Here is a 17,961-nt window from a genome sequence, read left to right as displayed (position 1 = left end):
GCTGATGTGCTGGTGAGACCTTGGGGCCTTGCCCCATACTTGTGCTTTATAACAACCACTTATTGGGCCCTTAAAAAGGAATGGTTTTCTACCACAGAATTTCAGACAGGTGGCAGGTGATGATGGTGATATTTGGGGCTGAGAGGGCGTTGGAACATAAAACAGAAAAGTATAGTCAGTCGCGGTACCAACTCATTCGACCAGGCCCATCTTCAGAGCTCCAGGCCCAGGACGGTATTAGGATTAGCGTCAACGCGACTCTAGCCCCAGCTGGTTTTCAGGAGGAAAGGGGCCCGTGGGACATGGAACAGCCAGAGGGACTCACTCCTCCCCTGGATGGAGGACCTGGGACTGCATATCGTTCTGCCTCTTGACTCCAGAAACCCCGCACCCCCCAGCCCACATCAAGCCTGGGTGGACCCACCTTCTGCAGCTCAGAGGAGACATTGCACAAGCTGCTGGGAGGGGACGCCCGCTGGCACCGCTGTTCCCCACTGCTCAGGGCCCAGGAGTTGGCAAAGTCGTAGGGGTCCGAGGTCAAGGTCCCTGTAGAGAAAGTTTCAGGAGGATGAAGCCACGGTCGTGAGACCCGGGACTTCTGAGTGAGAACTCTAGGTCTGTTGTCACCTGAATCAACTTTCTTTAGATTAAAACATAGGCATCTGTGGCAGGAGTACCCCAGCATTAACACCACAGGGCACGGGCAGCCGGGTTCAGCCAGCGTCTGGTGGGGGGCGGCTGGGCGGCTGGGCACAGTGAGGAAGATGCCAGGAAAGGCGATGAGGAACAGTCCACCCACTCTCGCTTCTCGGGACTTTGCTCCCTTTCCTCCTTCTGTGAGGAATGTTCTCCACCCCCTTACTACCCTGACTCTCTCAATTTATTCTTTGAGATGCAGCCCCGGAACCACTTCCTCCAGGAAGCCCTTCTGAATTAGCTCGACTCCCTGTCTCCCTCCCCAGTCTGGTTGGGTGCCCCTTCTCTGTGCTCCCTCAGCACCCTGGCCATCCCTCTATCAAAGCTCTCATCATCCTTTGTGTTAGTATCCTTTTTGCTTATATTCACCCCCCATTCAACTGTGAGCTCCTTAATTCAGGGCACAGGCTGTGCCTCTTATCTCTAAACTCTTATCTGCTAGATGGTGGATACTCAACATATTTTTGCAGAATGAAGGTAAGAATGTGGCATGAACCTAAGCATCCCCATCACTGCATCCCTGGTGCTCGCAGAGAATCTGTGCCCTGGTACTCACAGCAAACACGCTCTTATCAGCTACCCACAAGAGACTGTGAGGGTCTTCCGGGCCTGCATGGCCTGGTACCAAGTCAGTGCCAGATAGAACTGCTGCACCTTCACTGCAAAGGGGCTTAGTGGAGCAGCAAGGCAAGCAGTCCCTCTGCATAGCCAGATACGGAAGAGTGAAGCACGCTTCAAGGTCAGATCATGCACCTGGAAATAGAAAATAAACTATCCCCGGAAAAAGAAAAGCAGGACTTGGAAGTATAGTGAGTTGGCCTCTGGGTGTGGTGAGCAGAAAAAAAGGGCCCCCAAAGATATGTCCACTTCCTAGTTCGCAGAACCTGTGAATATTTTACGGCAAAAGATGTGATTGAATAAAGGATTGTGAGAGGAAGAACTTATCCTGGGTTCACTGAGTGAGCCTTAAACGCAATCACATATGTCCTTATAAGAGAGGGGTAAGGACTTCCCTGGTGGTCCAGAGGTTAAGATTTTGCCTTGCAATGCAGGGGGTGTGGGTTCCATCCCTGCTCGGGCAGCTAAGATCCCACATGACTCGTGCCCCAAAAAAGTAAGCAAACAAACTAAAACAGAAGCAATATTGTAACAAATTCAATAAAGACTTTAAAAATGGTCCACATCAAAAATAAATCTTTAAAAAAGAAAGAGAGGGGCAGAGGGAGATCAGACAGAGACACACACAGAGCAGGCAATGTGCAGACCGAGGCAGAGATTGAAATGATGCAGCCACAGGTCAAGGATGGCTGGCAGTGGCTGGAAGAGGCAAGGCACAGATTCTCCCCAGAGCCCCTGGAGGAAGTGTAGTCCTGTCATCAACTTGGTTTTGGACTTCTGGCCTTCTAGAATTGTGAGAGAATAAATTTCTGTTGTCTTAAGCCATCAAGCTTGCAGTAATTTGTTGGCAGCTGCAGAAAACTAATACATGGAGAAGCCAAAGGGAAGGGCACTTAAATCTGTGAAGTTTCTACTATGTGCCAGGCATTATGATAGGCCTTCTCTGGGTGCTTAGTCACCACGCCACACAGGCTTGCCCACCTTCTAATATACCATCTCAAGGAAGAGGTGGAGCAGAGGCTTTGTGCTATGTGGGGAAAGCCCGAGAGAGAATCAAGACCCCTGGTCTGGTCTCAGTTCTCCTTCGGTCACCCTGTGTGATCTTGGGCTGATCCCATAATCCCCTGAGCCTGATTCCTCATATGTAAAATGATGGGTTAGACTAGAGGACCTCTAGATCCTTTCCTGACCTTTTAGGAAGTGAAACCCTATGGGCTAAATCTGAAATGAGACATAAGGATGTCTGATAGATGAATTTACAAGTCATCTCGCTTATAGAAAAATCTCTGAGAGCCAGAGTTAAAACCAGCTGGGCAGGCTCCCATGATGTCAGGAAGCAGGGTTAACTGTCGAGTCTTTGCCAACCAAAAAAAAAATAAACCCGCAGTCCTCTGAGAGTGATTTCCAAAATATCACCAGGGCCCTGACTTTTTGCCAACATGCACCACCTTCTCCCTAGGAACACAGGTCCCATTTTTAGTTAGTATTTCTTAATTGAAGTATAGCTGATTTGCAGTGTTTCAGGTGTACAGCAAAGGGATTCAGTTACACATATGCATATATATTCTTTTTCAGATTCTTTTCCATTATAGGTTATTACAAGGTATTGAATATAACCTGTGCTATACTGTAGGTCCTTGTTGTTTATTTTCTATACAGTAGTGTGTATCTGTTAATCCCAAACCATTTTTAGTTTTTTAGATCTTAAAGCCTGGAGAAAAAGTCATCTTAGGGCTGGGACTTCCATTTCTGGCAATACAGCACATTAGAAAAATCTGGAAACTCTGCCATTGCAAAGGACAAATATCCTGTTGAATCTGTGTTTAACCCCATTTTGAAAAGTCGACAGAATGACAAGGGACAAAAAAGAAAGAGAAGAAGGAAAGGAGGGAGGGAAGGGAAGAAAGTTTAAAAGCAAAGGAAAGAAAGTTTAAGAATAGAACTGGCAAATATGACTTGATGTTCTGACTACAGGGTATTACAGTTGGGGTGGCAATCTTGCCAACTAATGTGCTTGGGTTTTAACAGCTCCTTGGAGATTGATGGAAATGAGTCTTGGGCCTGCATGATGAAGGGAGATGGGCTTAGATCACTTTGTGAAGCTGGCAGTCTTGAAGGACTACCCCCTCCATGAGAAAGCAAACAAGAAAAAAATTCACTCTGAGAAGTAGGAAAATAATAAGGAAGTTTATTTCCTTGGTCTGGACTCTGAATAGGAGGGGAAAAGTCTCCTCTGAGAACTTATAGTGATAGGAAAGCCCTCATTTAGCAATGAGATTCCAATTTATACTTCTTGTGAGATTCAGTAACTCCATATTAAAAAATTAGCATAAAACCCTTCTAAAGATGAGCTTACGACCCAAAATTATGCAACATAGACAACAATCTACTTCAAGCAAGACCCAGCAGACATAAAGATAACATGATTCAAGCTCTAAAAACTTCAGATAATAAAGTTTTTGTACAGAGGTTATAAAAGAAATACATTTTAAATTGCTTTTATAAAGAAGAAATCAAAACTTGATAAAAGAACAAGACAATAAGAAAAATAATAGAGTTGAAAAAGTGCCAGATTTACCTTCTAAAATTACAAATATAGTCAATGAAATAGAAAAGTCAATTGATGGATTAGACATCATCTGTCAATTAGAGTTGAGAGAGAATTAGTGAACTAGAAGATAGATCTAAATAGTGATGTGCTGATAAGCCAGCTCTCTGGGGGGAAAGCAAAGCCCTGATTTGCTTGTTTCCACGGTGTAAATACTCCCACCATGGCCAGTTTCAAGCTACCAACATGACATTACTGAAAATGGAGCTGGAAAAGATGCACATGATTGGTTCTCACCAGCCAGCATGACCATACCACTCAAGCAACAAAGAGGGATAAAGAGATAGAAAAGTGGAAGTATGGAAAATAGGGTGGAATAAAAATATCCAATATATGTCTAACAGAAGAGAGCTCATTTCTCATCAGAAACTCTGCAAGCCAGAAGGAAGTGGCAAGATATAGTTAAAGTGATGAAAGGGAAGAACCTACAACCAAGATTACTCTACCCAGCAAGGATCTCATTCAGATTTGACAGAGAAATCAAAAGCTTTACAGACAAGCAAAAGCTAAGAGAATTCAGCACCACCAAACCGGCTCTACAACAAATGCTAAAGGAACTTCTCTAAGTGGAAGACACAAGAGAAGAAAAGGACCTACAAAAACAAACCCAAAACAATTAAGATAATGGTAATAAGAACACACATATTGATAATTACCTTAAATGTGAATGGATTAAATGCTCCAACCAAAAGACACAGGCCCACTGAATGGATACAAAAACAAGGCCCGGGCTTCCCTGGTGGCGCAGTGGTTGAGAGTCCGCCTGCCGATGCAGGGGATACGGGTTCGTGCCCCGGTCTGGGAAGATCCCACATGCCGTGGAGCGGCTGGGCCCGTGAGCCATGGCCGTTGAGCCTGCTCGTCCGGAGCCTGTGCTCCACAATGGGAGAGGCCACAACAGTGAGAGGCCCACATACCGCAAAAAAAAAAAACAAGGCCCATATATATGCTGTCTACAAGAGACCCACTTCAGACCTAGGGACACATACAGACTGAAAGTGAGGGCATGGAAAAAGATATTCTATGCAAATGGAAATCAAAAGAAAGCTGGAGTAGCAATATTCATATCAGATAAAATAGACTTTAAAGTAAAGAAGCAATTTGCATTCTGAGATAATTTTTTTCTTGTCTTATATTTCTATTTATTTTCTTCTTTTTCTTCACTTAATTCCAAAAGCAAATGTATTTATGACATTGTTGTCCAGTCCAGGTTTTTACACCCATATAACCAATGTGATAGGACCATAATTCATTATCTTTTTACCACTGAAAATTGTTTTATATTTGTAATGACAGAGAAATGGCTTTATAATGCTGATACTGGTGGCAAAGAACAAATAGTCGGCTACTTCAATTACCAGTAATCTCAGCTGGAAGAGGCCCTGCTTCACACATTTTGCCAAAAATCTTGCAACCCATCTGAGGTAGAAACAGAGATGCACTACCGAGATCCCTTTCAAGCGGGACTTGATTTGCTCTTCAGAGTCTGTCTCAGCTACTGAGAACTCCCTCCTGATGTCATACCCTTCTAGAGGCAGTCCATATGCAGTGAGCGAGTGGGGCCCAGACATCTTAGCCTGGTATGGAACATTCTGAGGGGCAGTCCTTGCTCTAGAGCTGTCCCTCTGCTCAGCTCTCCTTCCTCCCTTTCCTTTCGATATTGATCTCTAATAAACATCTTGGACCATAGATTCCACGGAGATTAAATAAATAAATAAGAAAACACTCTGTTGGAGCATACATAGAACAATTACAAAAGATCATGTACTAGGCCACAAATAAATCTCCCCAAATTTCTAATTTAAATCAGAAATCAATTTAGTTGCAAAAGATAGCTTTTAAAATTCTAAACATTTAAAAAATTTAAGCACATTTAATAGATTGAGAAAAAACTCAAAGTGGAAATAGAAAATTCATACAACTCAATGAAAATGAAAATATTTACCCATCAAAGTTGGTGTGATACAACTAAGGCAGTATTTAAGGAAAGTTGATAGCCTCAAATGTACATATTGAACAATAAAAAGTTGAAGAAATCAGGGCTGGAGAAGACAGCAACAAATGATCTTACTATTCTCCAGTCCAATGAAAGGGATCATCAACTGTTTCTCTACACACTTACCCCTTAACCGTAAAAAACAAGGAGAACTTATACATAAATGTTCGGCTTTTGCAAAAGAACATCCCTACTTAAATGTTTATGTAATTGAAGTTATCAGAAGAAGAATAAAGATTAGCAGTGGTTTTCACATTGCCCATATCACTTCCTGTTGCTTGTGAGCACACACATGCACGCACACCCACGTAAACTAGCCTGTTTGGACAGTGTAGAGGACACCCTCTTTTTTTCTGGCCACACTGTGTGGTTTGCAGGATCTTAGTTCCCCAACCAGGGATCGAACCCAGGCCCCCTGCAGTGGAAGCACGGAGTCCTAACCACCAGACCACCAGGGAAGTCCCAGGACCACCCTTTATAGGTTTCATGCTCAAAGTTCCAACACAGTGGCTCAGTAGGATCTGTTCAAACCATCCAGCATTTATCAACCATCTGCCATGTGGGGAATTCAAGGCTGAACAACGTCAGGTCTGAGGAGCCCCCAAGGTCTGGTTTGACTGGGGGTCTAGGCAGCGACGTAGAACACTAAGAGGTAAGGTTGGCAGGATAAATTGAGCTGAGGACTTGGGGTGGCTGGAACGCCAGGGGAAGAGTCATAGTGAAGACTGGTGAGCAGGACAGCACAGCCATGCGTTCGGGAAACGGTGCCAGAAAAGCCTACCTTCTTGAGTCCGGAAGTCATCTTCGGCAAAGATGTTAAAGTTGCCGCACAGCCCACAGGTCTTGTTGAAGTGTCTGTCTGACAGCAGGACTTGAAAGTTGCCGCTGCCATCAATCCTGGCCACAAAGCCGTAGGCCTCGCTGGACAGCTTGTAGTACCCAGCCTCAGTTTCTAGGTACAGCCCTTTGGAGGCATAGGGCATGGAGACCCTGGAGGGACAGGAGGAACTCAGGAAGTGGCCTTCTCGTCCATTTTCTGGATGTCCCTCCACCCTTCAACCCAACCACGCTGCAGGATTCAGACCAAGGAGCAGAGGCTGTGTGCCTAGCCCAAGCGTTGGGACACCCCCCTCTTGCACACCCTGCTCACTTCCTCTGGGCACATCTATTTCCTCTCGCTGGGCCCTGCTGCTTCATCCGAAAGACGATGGGGGAGTACAGGGGAATTATCAGGGCCCCTTCTAATTTGACATTTCTGGGCTCCGACTTACCTCTGGTCCCCCTGCAGCACAGTACCATTGACAAACACATGGATATCGAAAAATTCCCCAAGATACACGGAGAGGCTCACTCTCTTGCCATCTTGGAAGTCCCCTGAAAGAGAAAAGAATTATTTAAACTGGGTAGCAATTATTACTCCAAAAAAGTGAATACATTTATTTATCATCATCTCTATAATCTTATCTCAGTGGAAAACTCCCCCCAAAGATTTAACAAATGGGCAAAAAAATTTCCCTAAAAACCTCATTGGCTCACTCATCTCTCCATTCATCTAAAAATATTTATTGTGTGCCTTCTAGACACATAGCCCTCTAGTAGTCTCTTATGTTTCTCAAAAGAGAAATGTAAAATTCTGACCCCTTCCTTCTGGGAGTTTACAATCGAAGTATAAAGATAAAATAAGCATGAGTCGGATGCATTCTAAGGCAGTGAATCAAAGCCACAATGTGGTTATTGGTGACAGGAACTCTGGGATGTGTTATTTAAAATGTTCTCGTAGAAAGGGACCCCTCCTACACTGTTGGTGGGAATGCAAAGTAGTTCAGCCACTGTGGAAAACAGTACGAGGTTCCTCAAAAAACTAAAAATCGAGTTGCCATATGATCCAATGATCTCACTCCTGAGCATATAACCAGACGAAACTATGCTTCGAAAAGATACATGCACCCCTATGTTCATTACGGCACTATTCACAATAGCCAAGATGTGGAAGCAACCTAAATGTCCATCAACAGATGAACGGATAAAGAAGATTTGTTGTATATATACCCCAATGTTCACAGCAGCACTATTCACAATAGCCAAGACACAGAAGCAAGGTAAATAAATGTCTGTCAACAGATGAATAGATAAAGAAGATGTGGTATATATATATATATACAATGAAATACAACTCAGCCATAAAAAAGAGCAAAATCATGCCATTTGCAGAAACATGGATAGACCTAGAGATTATCCTACTAAGCGAAGTAAGAAAGAGAAAGACAAATACCATATGATATCACTTACACGTGGAATCTAAAATATGACACAAATGAACCTATCTACGAAACAGAAACAGACTCACAGACATAGAGAACAGACTTGTGGTTGCCGGGGGGAGGGAGGGAAGGAAGGATTAGAAGTTTGGGATTAGCAGATGCAAACTGGTATATATAGAATGGATAAACAGCAGGGTCCTACTATAGAGCAAAGGGAACTATATTCAATATCCTATGATAAACCATAATGGAAAAGAATATGAAAAGGAATACATATACATGTATAACTGGGTCAATTGGCTACACAGCAGAAGTGAACACAACATTGTAAATCAACTATACTTTGGTAAAAATTCAAAAAGAATAAATAAAATGGAGATTCGTGTGTCTCTCCTCACTGTACTGAATTCGCTTCTCTGGGAGAGGTTTAGAGATAGCACAGGTAAAATGCCTCACTCTATGCGGGGAACTTAATAAGGACACAGATGTTGCCATTAGAGATGTTTGAATAGCCAAACACGTGATCAGATGGTCTCTGACGTTCCCGTTGTGAGGGGCAAATGCAGAGGCAAGGGTGATGGCAGTTAACATGAAAGCGGGAAAACAGGAAGAGACATTTTTGCAGCTTACTGAAGACCTAACAACCCCACTGCTTGTCCGGAGAACAGGCGCCTGTGCTGGGCTATTGGTTTTCAAAGATAACTGAGTGGCCACAGGAGATGAGGGATCCAGAAGGAACACTGTGGTCTGCGTCTCAAGGCTTTGAGACTGAGAAGCTGATGGAAATAGGGAAGATGAGGGCAGCCAGTGAAGACAGAGATGGAAGATGCTGGAGAAACAGGGGTCAAAGTTGGGGGGGCCACGCCTTCATGCTCCTGAAGAAATGGAACGGGGACCCAGGTGGAAAGGTTAAGCTTGGAAATGAGGACATGTGCCTGCTCCTAGAAGGGTCAGGGGACTGTAGCTCCATCTCCTCAGCAAAAGACAAGGCAAGGGGTGGTGCAGTGGTTGAGAATCCGTCTGCCAAGGCAGGGGACACGGGTTCGAACCCTGGTCCAGGAGGATCCCACATGCCGCGGAGCAACTAAGCCCGTGCGCCACAACGACTGAGACCACACTCTAGAGCCCGCTAGCCACAACTACTGAGCCCATGTGCCACAACTACTGAGGCCCGCGCACCTAGAGCCCGTGCTCCGCAACAAGAGAAGCCACCAGAATGAGAAGTCCATGCACCTCAACGAAGAGTAGCCCCCGCTCGCCACAACTAGAGAAAGCCCATGTGCAGCAACGAAGACCCAACACAGCCCAAAATAAATAAATTAAATTAATTTTTTTAAAAAAAGAGAGAAGGCAAGAATGTCTATGGAACCAAGTGCAGGAGACTTGGAAGGTCTGTTGATGTGACGTGCAGCTGCCACGGCTGGGGCCACTGATAAAGCGAGCTAAGAAGGGTGGTCTCAGGACAGCCCAGCAGAGGTCTGGAAGGAGGTGTCCTCCACCCAGGGCTTGAGCTGGACCCAGGCTGCTGGAGGACAGCAACACCTGGTACACACACACACACACACACACACACACACACACCCAGAACCAACCAGAATGAGCCAGAAAATAAACTTGTTTGTGTTAAGACTTCAGTGAGGGCCGTGGCATGTAACTAACAAGCCCATTCTAAGAATAGAGTCTTGGATGATATACTGTTAGTAGCTCAGGGGCCACCAGGAAAGGCCCAGAGACCACCCACAGCCCACAAGCCATAATCTGCCGGGCCCCAGACCAACGCTGGCAGGGGTTAAAAGAGATGCCAACCGCGGGGAAGGGTTTTGTCCTGTCCCACTGAGGAGTCTTATCCAAACTGCATTTTCACTTCCAGCAGTTTTTGTAGCAAGCAAATCCTTCAAAAGTTGAACAGACTTTCTGACAGCAAGAAATTAGCCGAAGAAAAACAAAAATAAGTGATACGACAAATACACTCAAATGTTAATGGCAGAGTCTGAGTGGTGGGTATAGGGGTGTTCACTGCCCTATTCTTTTAACTTTTCCGTATGTTTGAAATTTTCCATAATAAAATGCTGGAAAACGCAAACAAATGGGAGAGCCCGGCAACAGCCTTCAGTTTGCGGTCCCTCCCAGGAGCCTTCCCGGCCCCTCGACATTCACAGTGGGCCAAAGACTGAACCCCTTCCCGGCCTCTGCTGGGGCTGACCCTGACCACCACACCCCAGCCTGGAGGGAGCCCCATTCACCACCTGCCTGCTGGCAGAGGTACAATGAGCCCAAGAGGTTGGGGTCTCCTCCCGGCCACAGAACCCACCTCCTCCTCACCAGTACAATTCCTGTCCATCCCCAATCTCAAGAGGGCTGGAGGGTTCTGCCCCTGCTTCACTAGGTAACTCAGCCAGTACATCACCTTGAGCTGGAGGCACCTCCCTCGTGGAAACAGGAGAGGAACCCTGGGCACCTCTCCTCAAAGGTGCTCCCTTCCCATCATGGGGATTCAGAAAGGGTGCCTGAGAGAGCTAGGCAGCCAGCCAGGCGTGGGGCAGGAGGTGGGGTGGTGGTGTCTGCTGGAGAGTGGGTGGGGAACGCCGCCTGCAATCAGGCAGCTTGGGGTGAGCCACCATCCTGAAGTTGCTTTCAAGGCTTTCAAGGATGTAAGATCACCTCAACAGTCACTTGTTCCACGGGAAGCAGGGCTGAACAGGTGCCGTGGGGAAGCCGAGAGGTCACCACCACTATGAAGGAAGGACCTGAAGGCTGGGCCAGCCAAGACTCCAGCAGGAAGTCAATCAAAAGGGAACCAGGAGAACGTGACAGAGCCCCGAGCCTCCCACTGTTGGGGTGCATGGGAGCTCCCATCTTTTCCAGGTAAAAGGTGGTACAGCCTGACTCCACAGCCCGTGGGACCTGGGTCCACCAGGTAGCTGACACTCGGTGTCACTTGCCCATCGTCACACAGCTGGTGAGTGATGACGGGACTGGGAACTCAGACCAGGGGCTGGTTTAAGCATTTGAAGGGTGGGCTCTGCATGGTCCCAGGGGCGATGGCACCGGGGAGCTGAGGAGCCTACCAGGAGCATCCAGAGCCCAGCACTGCGTAAGGCAGCAGCCCGTTGGTGGAGGTGGGGGTAGAGGTGCTGGGATCGGGACCCTCGGTGAGGACAGAACTGCAGGACTCTGTGGGATTCCACCGCCAAGGCAGGGGAAGCCAGGGGAGGTTTGGAAGGAGGAGACTTCAGAAAAGCAAACCGTGGCAGCGCGACGGAGCTCGGAGGCCGTCTAAACAAGTGGCTTTGAAACGTTTCTGCTCACATATATCCAGACAAAACTATAATTCAAAAAGATACATGCACCCCTATATTCATACCAGCACTATTCACAATAGCCAAGACATGGAAGCAACCTAAATGTCCACCGACAGATGAATGGATAAAGAAGATATGGCACATATATATATATAATGGAATATTACTCAGCCATCAAAAAAGAATAAAATAATGCCATTTGCAGCAACATGGATGGACCTAGAGATTATCCTACTAAGCGAAGTAAGTCAGAAAGAAAAAGACAAATACCATAGGATATCGCTTATACGTGGAATCTAAAATACGACACAAATGAACCTACCTAAGAAACAGAAACAGATTCCCAGAAATAGAGAACAGACTTGTGGTGGCCGAGGTCGGGGGAGGGAAAGACTGGGAGTTTGGGGTTAGTAGATGCAAACTGTTAAATAGAGAGTGGCTAAACAACAAGGTCCTATACTGTAGAGCACAGGGAACTATACGCAATGCACTGTGATAAACTATAATGGAAAAGAATATGAAAAAGAATATATAACAGTCACTTTGTTGAGCAGCAGTAATTAACACAACACTGTAATTTAACTATATTTCAATAAAAAATAAAATTTAAAAAAAGAACATTTTTGCCCAGCAAGTGGAGTAAAAATGCCAGTAACTTCATGACCCAGCGCATGCACCATACACAGTTCACATAACATCCCTACTCTAACCCTGTGCTAGGCGCTCTGGTACTTTCCAATGTCTTCTATTCTGTTCCACGTAATTTTTTTTCATGCTGGTTACAACCATTACATTCATTTTATGACCCATATGTTGTGACTCAGTTTGCAAAACACTGATCTATACTGACTCCATTCTACAGTTGAAGAAACTGAGGCCCAAGTTTACAACAGGCTTTCTCCACCTCGGTGCTATTAACACTGCGGGCCAGATACTTCTTTGTTGTGGTGGCCACTCTGTGCACATAGGATAATTAACAGCATCCCTGGCTTCTACCCATCAGATGACACTAGCCTCCACCCCACCCCCCAAGCTGTGGCAATCTAAAATGTCTCTAGACACAACCAAATGTCCTCTGGGGGAAAAAAATCACCCTGGTTGAGAACTATTGGTTTACACAGCTAACACGGGCAGAGCCCACATCAGGGTTTTCTAACTCCAAGTGCAAACCTCCCTTTGTAACACAAAGCCACCTAACGGGGCGTCTGAGTGCTCAGGATTCAGTTAACCACTAGTGCAGGAGAGAACTCTCCATCAGCCTTATGTTTTATTTGCTTCCTTCCCTCCCTGCAGAACTCAGGAGGGCATCTGATGATGTGCAGCCATTAGGAATATGAGCCATTAGAAAATGCCAGCGACGGACTTCCCTGGCGGTCCAGTGGTTAGGACTCCGTGCTCTCACTGCCGAGGGCCTGGGTTCAATCCCTGGTCAGGGAACTAAAAATCCCACAAGCCACGAGGTGCAGCCAAAATAAAAGAAAACAAACTGCCGGCGAGCCCCGGGGCGGGAGGACACTCCCACAGTCTGCAGACCTGCAGGCCCGCACTTCCTGTAACTGCCAGAAGATGGGCCAGGTATCCATCCCAGAGGTGAGCTAGGGAAGCTCTTCCTGCGGCCCCATCTCCAGTCTGGACTCTTGAATTCAGGAACTGAGGCTCTAAATAAGGGAACAAGGCCTCTCCCAGGTGAGCGAGGAGCATTCAGGGAAGCAGGTGGCAGCTGGGAGCAGAGTCAGACCCGAGTGCTTTCTCTGAGTCTAGAGTGTGGGAGTCACTACTCTGTGTTTCTAACAAACACGCCATCCTCCACTCCTGTGATTCTGATGCAGGCGATCACTGTCCAAAAGCTGCACAACAGCGATCTGATGTGACCTGGCCACATACTGATAGGGAGGCAGAGGTTCATGCTGGGGAGTTCGCCAGAACCTTGCTGGGTTGTCCGTGGCTCTCTCGGGGCTGCTTTGGGAGCCACATCCCGCAGGGTGACTCAGGGACCACCAGAACTCCCGAGGTCTCTCCCGGGTCCCCATGCTGGCCGGCTAGGAGCCTTGACCTGGGACCCTGGATGGAGCCTGCCGGACCGGGAGCCACCATCAGGGCAAGGGGCCTCGCCTTGGCACGAGGTGGCCCTTGATGCTCGGACACAAACACTTTACCCAGGATGTGAACAAGGTTCACAGGAGAGGAATGGGAATTTGCAATTTAGAAGCGAGGAAACAGGATGTCATTGGAGAACAATAGAGCAGAGACGTGTGGGAGGGCACAGCCGTGCCTGCAGGATGGAACTGCAGCGTCCAGGGGTTCTGGGCCCCTTGGCACCTCCGGCCCCCGGAGCAGCGGTGCCAGCCCACCCTGCCGGGCTCAGCTCCTCAGATTATCCCTCTCCTGCCAATACCCCACTCCCACCCCTAAAAAACAGAAAAAGTAGCCGCCCTTGCTCTCTGATGTTAGCAGCACGATTTGGGGTGGGAATTAAACCAATCTACATTGAAATGCGATTGATCTACAGCCTGACTTAAGCCAACTACCTGCCAGAAAATTGACACTTGACAAGAGCAAATTGTAAGGAAAGGAGGACGCAGAGGGGGTATCCCACAGAGATGCTCTGAACTAGAGCGCCCTTCCATTCCTCCTTGGCCCCTGAAACCCAGAGAAGGATGGCCAGAGAGGCCAGACTTCTGACACCAACCCGCGTGGATGTGAGGCAGAGGGGTCAGTGTTACCCCGACTTTGATAGACATGCACCCAAGTGCTCACGGTACACTTGCGACAATGTGGATGGACCTTGGAGGCATTGTGCTCAGTGAAATAAGACAGAGAGAGACAAATACTGTACGATCTCACATGTGGACTCTTAAAAAGCAAGCAAAGCAAATGCACTGTGACTTTTAAGGTGGAGAAATCCACTGCGATAAGCATTGGGACGCCCTGAGGAGGAAGGACCTGGGGCCTCCAGCTTCCCAGGGAAGGTGAGGGGGTGCTTCTTCCCCCCATTGCTGCCTCTGAAGCAAGACGGGTCCCCAGAGTTCAGAGTTCAGGATGACTTCCTCGGTTCCTCATGCCCTAGGGGTGCCTCTGGTCCTTTTCATCACCCGCCTGGTTACCACGGCCAAGGCCACCCTGCATCCCGCTTCTCTCCCTTTCAGAAGCACCAGTTTCTGCTGAGGCTCTACACTAGCCCCTCGTTGCCTGCTGAGTCAAGAAACAAACTCCCCCATCAGGCAGCAAGACCTAGCTCCACCAGCCTGCCCCCATGACCCAGTCTTATACTCCACTATTCCCCAGGCCTGTGCTTCTCAAACTTGCCCCAAACCAGCAGCAGCAGCTGGGAACTTGTTAAGAATGAACATTTCAGGCCCCGCTTCAGATCCACTGACTTAGAAACCTTGGGCGGGGTGGGAGGGATGGGGGACCCCAGCAATCTGTTTTAACCAGCCTCAAGGTGAGCCTGATGTGCGCTGGAAATAGGGAACCACGGCTCCCAGCACAAGGACCTCCCCACTGGGATGCACGGCCCCAACATACACCCTTTCCAGAGCCTTCCCTGTGCTCCTGCTGTCCCCCCTGCATGGGGCATCTTCCCGGTCCTCTCTGCCCAAGCAAAACCCCCTCCTCCAAGGTCTGGCACAACATGCTGTTCATGAAACCAGCTCTTCGGTACAACAGAGCACCGCGCTTCCTGGATCCCCTGTTCGGTCATGACAGAGACCCCAGAGAGCTAAGGAAACAGAGATGAACGTGACATGGTCCTTGCCCTGAGGGATTCACGGAGGAGTAGGGGAAATGGCATTGCAGTGAAGTTCAGACTACTCAAGTCACACTGGGATAGGTTTTCCAGCAGAGGCAGGGCAGGTAGGGGAAAAGGCAGGGCAGGAAGGGGGTAGCCAGAGAAGCAGGAGAACCCATGCGACTTCCCTGGCAGTCCAGTGGTTAGGACTCCACGCTTCCACTGCAGGGGCCTCGGATTCGACCCCTGGTTGGGGAACCAGGATCCCACATGCTGTGTGGCATGTCCAAAAATAAATTAACTAATTTTTAAAAAAAGAAGCAGGAGAACCCAGAGCTAAGGCCAGCTGTCAGCTCACTCAGCAACCAAGCAGAGCCTCGTCCAGCGACAGACACAGAGGGTTCCGCTCCCATCCTTCCTGACTGATGGAGTTAACACCCCAAGATCCCTACAGCCTGCATCTCGTGTGAGGGTCTGGGTGTTGACTAAGATGCTCTCCTTGACCAATTCTCCGTAACCAAACCTGAGTCAGGCTCCTCGGAGCCCTCTCCTCGGTTAGGTGCCCCCACGGACTCTGTCCTTGGCCTGCTTAGTCCAGTTTTAGCAAGAACCCTGCTGGGTCAGTTTCGCGAAAATCCCCTACCCTCTGTATCTGATCATATTCCTTGTAACCCACCCTGGACATCGTATCCCCCCGGCCTCCCTTCAGCAAGAATCCTGTCAAGTTGGTTTAGCCAGAATTCCCCCTGACCCCTGGTGTTTCCTCTTAAGTCGTTTTCCAACAGCAACCCACACCCAGCTCCCTGACTATAAGTCCCCACTCGTCTTTGTTATATTCGGAGTGGAGCCCATCTCTCCCCTCTACTGCAAAACCTCCGTTGCACTGGTCCGTCCTGAGTAAAGTTTCCCTCGCTCTCCTTATAACTATTGTCACGAAAAATTTTGCTGTCACAGTGTGGGTCTGTCCGTTGCCATCTCCCCCTCCGCACGCCCTGCCCCGCCAAGGCTAAGGACTCCGCCTTTGCCGGGTTTTGCTGCATCCCTCACTCATGCACCGCACACATCTCGTTAACTGTTAAGAGTGTGAAGGTCTCACCAAACCACCGTGTTCCGTCGCTGCCTCCAGCCCCACTCCCAGCCCTGGAAAGTGCCCTCCTCGCCTTAACACAGAAGAAAGGTCCTTCTTCCTGACAAGCCCAGGATCGAAAGCCGCCAGCTCTTCCTTTATTATCCATCAGCCCTTGGGAGGATCGTGCAACCTCCCTGGGCTTCAGTTCTTCATGTGTGAAGGGGGGTGACAGTACCTGCCCCTACATCTCAGAGCTGCTGCACGGGGGCAGAGATAACACGGGCATGATACCAGCACTTTGGAATACAGGAGGTGCTCAACATCAGCTGATACTCTGAATTCCAGCAAGAACATGCAACCTTCCTTCCCCTTTCTACAGGCTTTTGCTATCAAAAACCACCTTCTGGGTCATCAATTCTCCCGATGCTTCAGGGCTTCCAGAGCATTGCCTGGACCCAGAGCAACAGACTCAACCACTGGAGAAGCATGAAGACTCTCTCCATCCACCAGGCTCCCACGGGTAGAGGCCCAGGGAGAAGCCGAGGGAATCCCCATGTCATGGAGAGGCCATTCCCCACCATGCTCTCCGCTCAGGCACTGTCCTAAGAGTAGGAAATCTCAACCCGCAATCCCCAAGGCCCTCAACTGCCAGGGCTGAGCTATGCTGTCCCCACTCCCCACCCGCCTCTGAGTTCCTCCCCTCAGGGCCCGGACTCACCTATGAGAGAGAAGGAGTGTGTCTGGCAGTCCCCCGCCAGGAGATAACTACAGCTTCCCTCAAAGCTGTACATGCTCTCATCAAAGGTGTTGATGGAGTCACCTCCAAAGAGGCTGCATCGGGCCATCGATGACCTGCCAAGAGTGCCTTCTCCACAAAGGGCCCCTGGAGGGAAAGGCCACACGTGAGCACAGCTGGCACCACCAGCCCAAACCACTGCAGCCTGTTAGAAACGAGGCTGCGTCTGTTAGAAATTAGGCTCCGGGGAAGAACTTTCCATCCTCAATGACAATAAAGCTGTTGCTTTCAGCCCCAAAATATGACCCAGGACTCAGCAATAATGGAGGAACTGTTTTTCAGGAAAACCTATTCATTTTAATGACATATATTCACTGATTTTAAAGGTACTGTGTGCTCATTAGAGAGAATTGGGAGACTATGGAAGAATAACAAAAAGAAATTAAAATCATCTGTAACCAACATTCAGCAATAACTAGAGTTAACGTTTTAGCGTTTATCTTTTATTTCTATTTTACTGTGTATATACACTTACAGATTTTTTGCAAATTTGTCAGCATGCTGAGCAAACTGTTTATAACCTGTTTATTTCTCAATATATTGTAAAGAATTTATCATGCCATACTTCCAAAACATTTTTGGTGGCTGCATTATATTTTGCATCTAAATGTATTTGGTATAGGTTCTAGCATTTTCCAGTTTTCTGATATGTACATAGATTGTAATGAGCATCCTTCTACACTAATCTACTGGTATATCTTGAATATATTGAATTCTAAACAGATCAACCTGTGTGGCTGACACACAGAATCTGAGAAGTATTGACTCCTGCAGGGTCATATGCTATCTCCTGCCACTCTCACACTGTGTGTGTGTGTGTGTGTGTGTGTGTGTGTGTGTGTGTGTGTGTGTGTGTGTGTGTGTGTGTGTGTGTGGGGGGGGGGGGGG

At 47.9% G+C, this 17,961-nt stretch overlaps 1 protein-coding gene across 1 annotated transcript in view; it reads right to left on the bottom strand.

Annotated features, from left to right (window-relative positions):
- The window catches only part of VWF (von Willebrand factor), a 137,574-nt gene that overhangs the window by 118,684 nt on the left and 929 nt on the right, over positions 1-17,961 (bottom strand). The window contains exons 2-5 of the mRNA XM_007469511.1: positions 16,996-17,160; positions 7,190-7,292; positions 6,700-6,908; positions 425-546 (exon numbers count right to left, since the gene is read on the bottom strand). Coding sequence (XP_007469573.1) covers positions 425-546; positions 6,700-6,908; positions 7,190-7,292; positions 16,996-17,160 — 599 coding nt within the window. The remainder of the gene's footprint in view (positions 1-424; positions 547-6,699; positions 6,909-7,189; positions 7,293-16,995; positions 17,161-17,961) is intronic.

This window comes from Lipotes vexillifer, unplaced genomic scaffold, assembly GCF_000442215.2.
Source record: "Lipotes vexillifer unplaced genomic scaffold, Lipotes_vexillifer_v1.1 scaffold395, whole genome shotgun sequence".
NCBI classification, from domain to species: Eukaryota; Metazoa; Chordata; class Mammalia; order Artiodactyla; family Lipotidae; genus Lipotes; species Lipotes vexillifer.
This window is presented reverse-complemented; position numbering and strand designations above follow the sequence as displayed.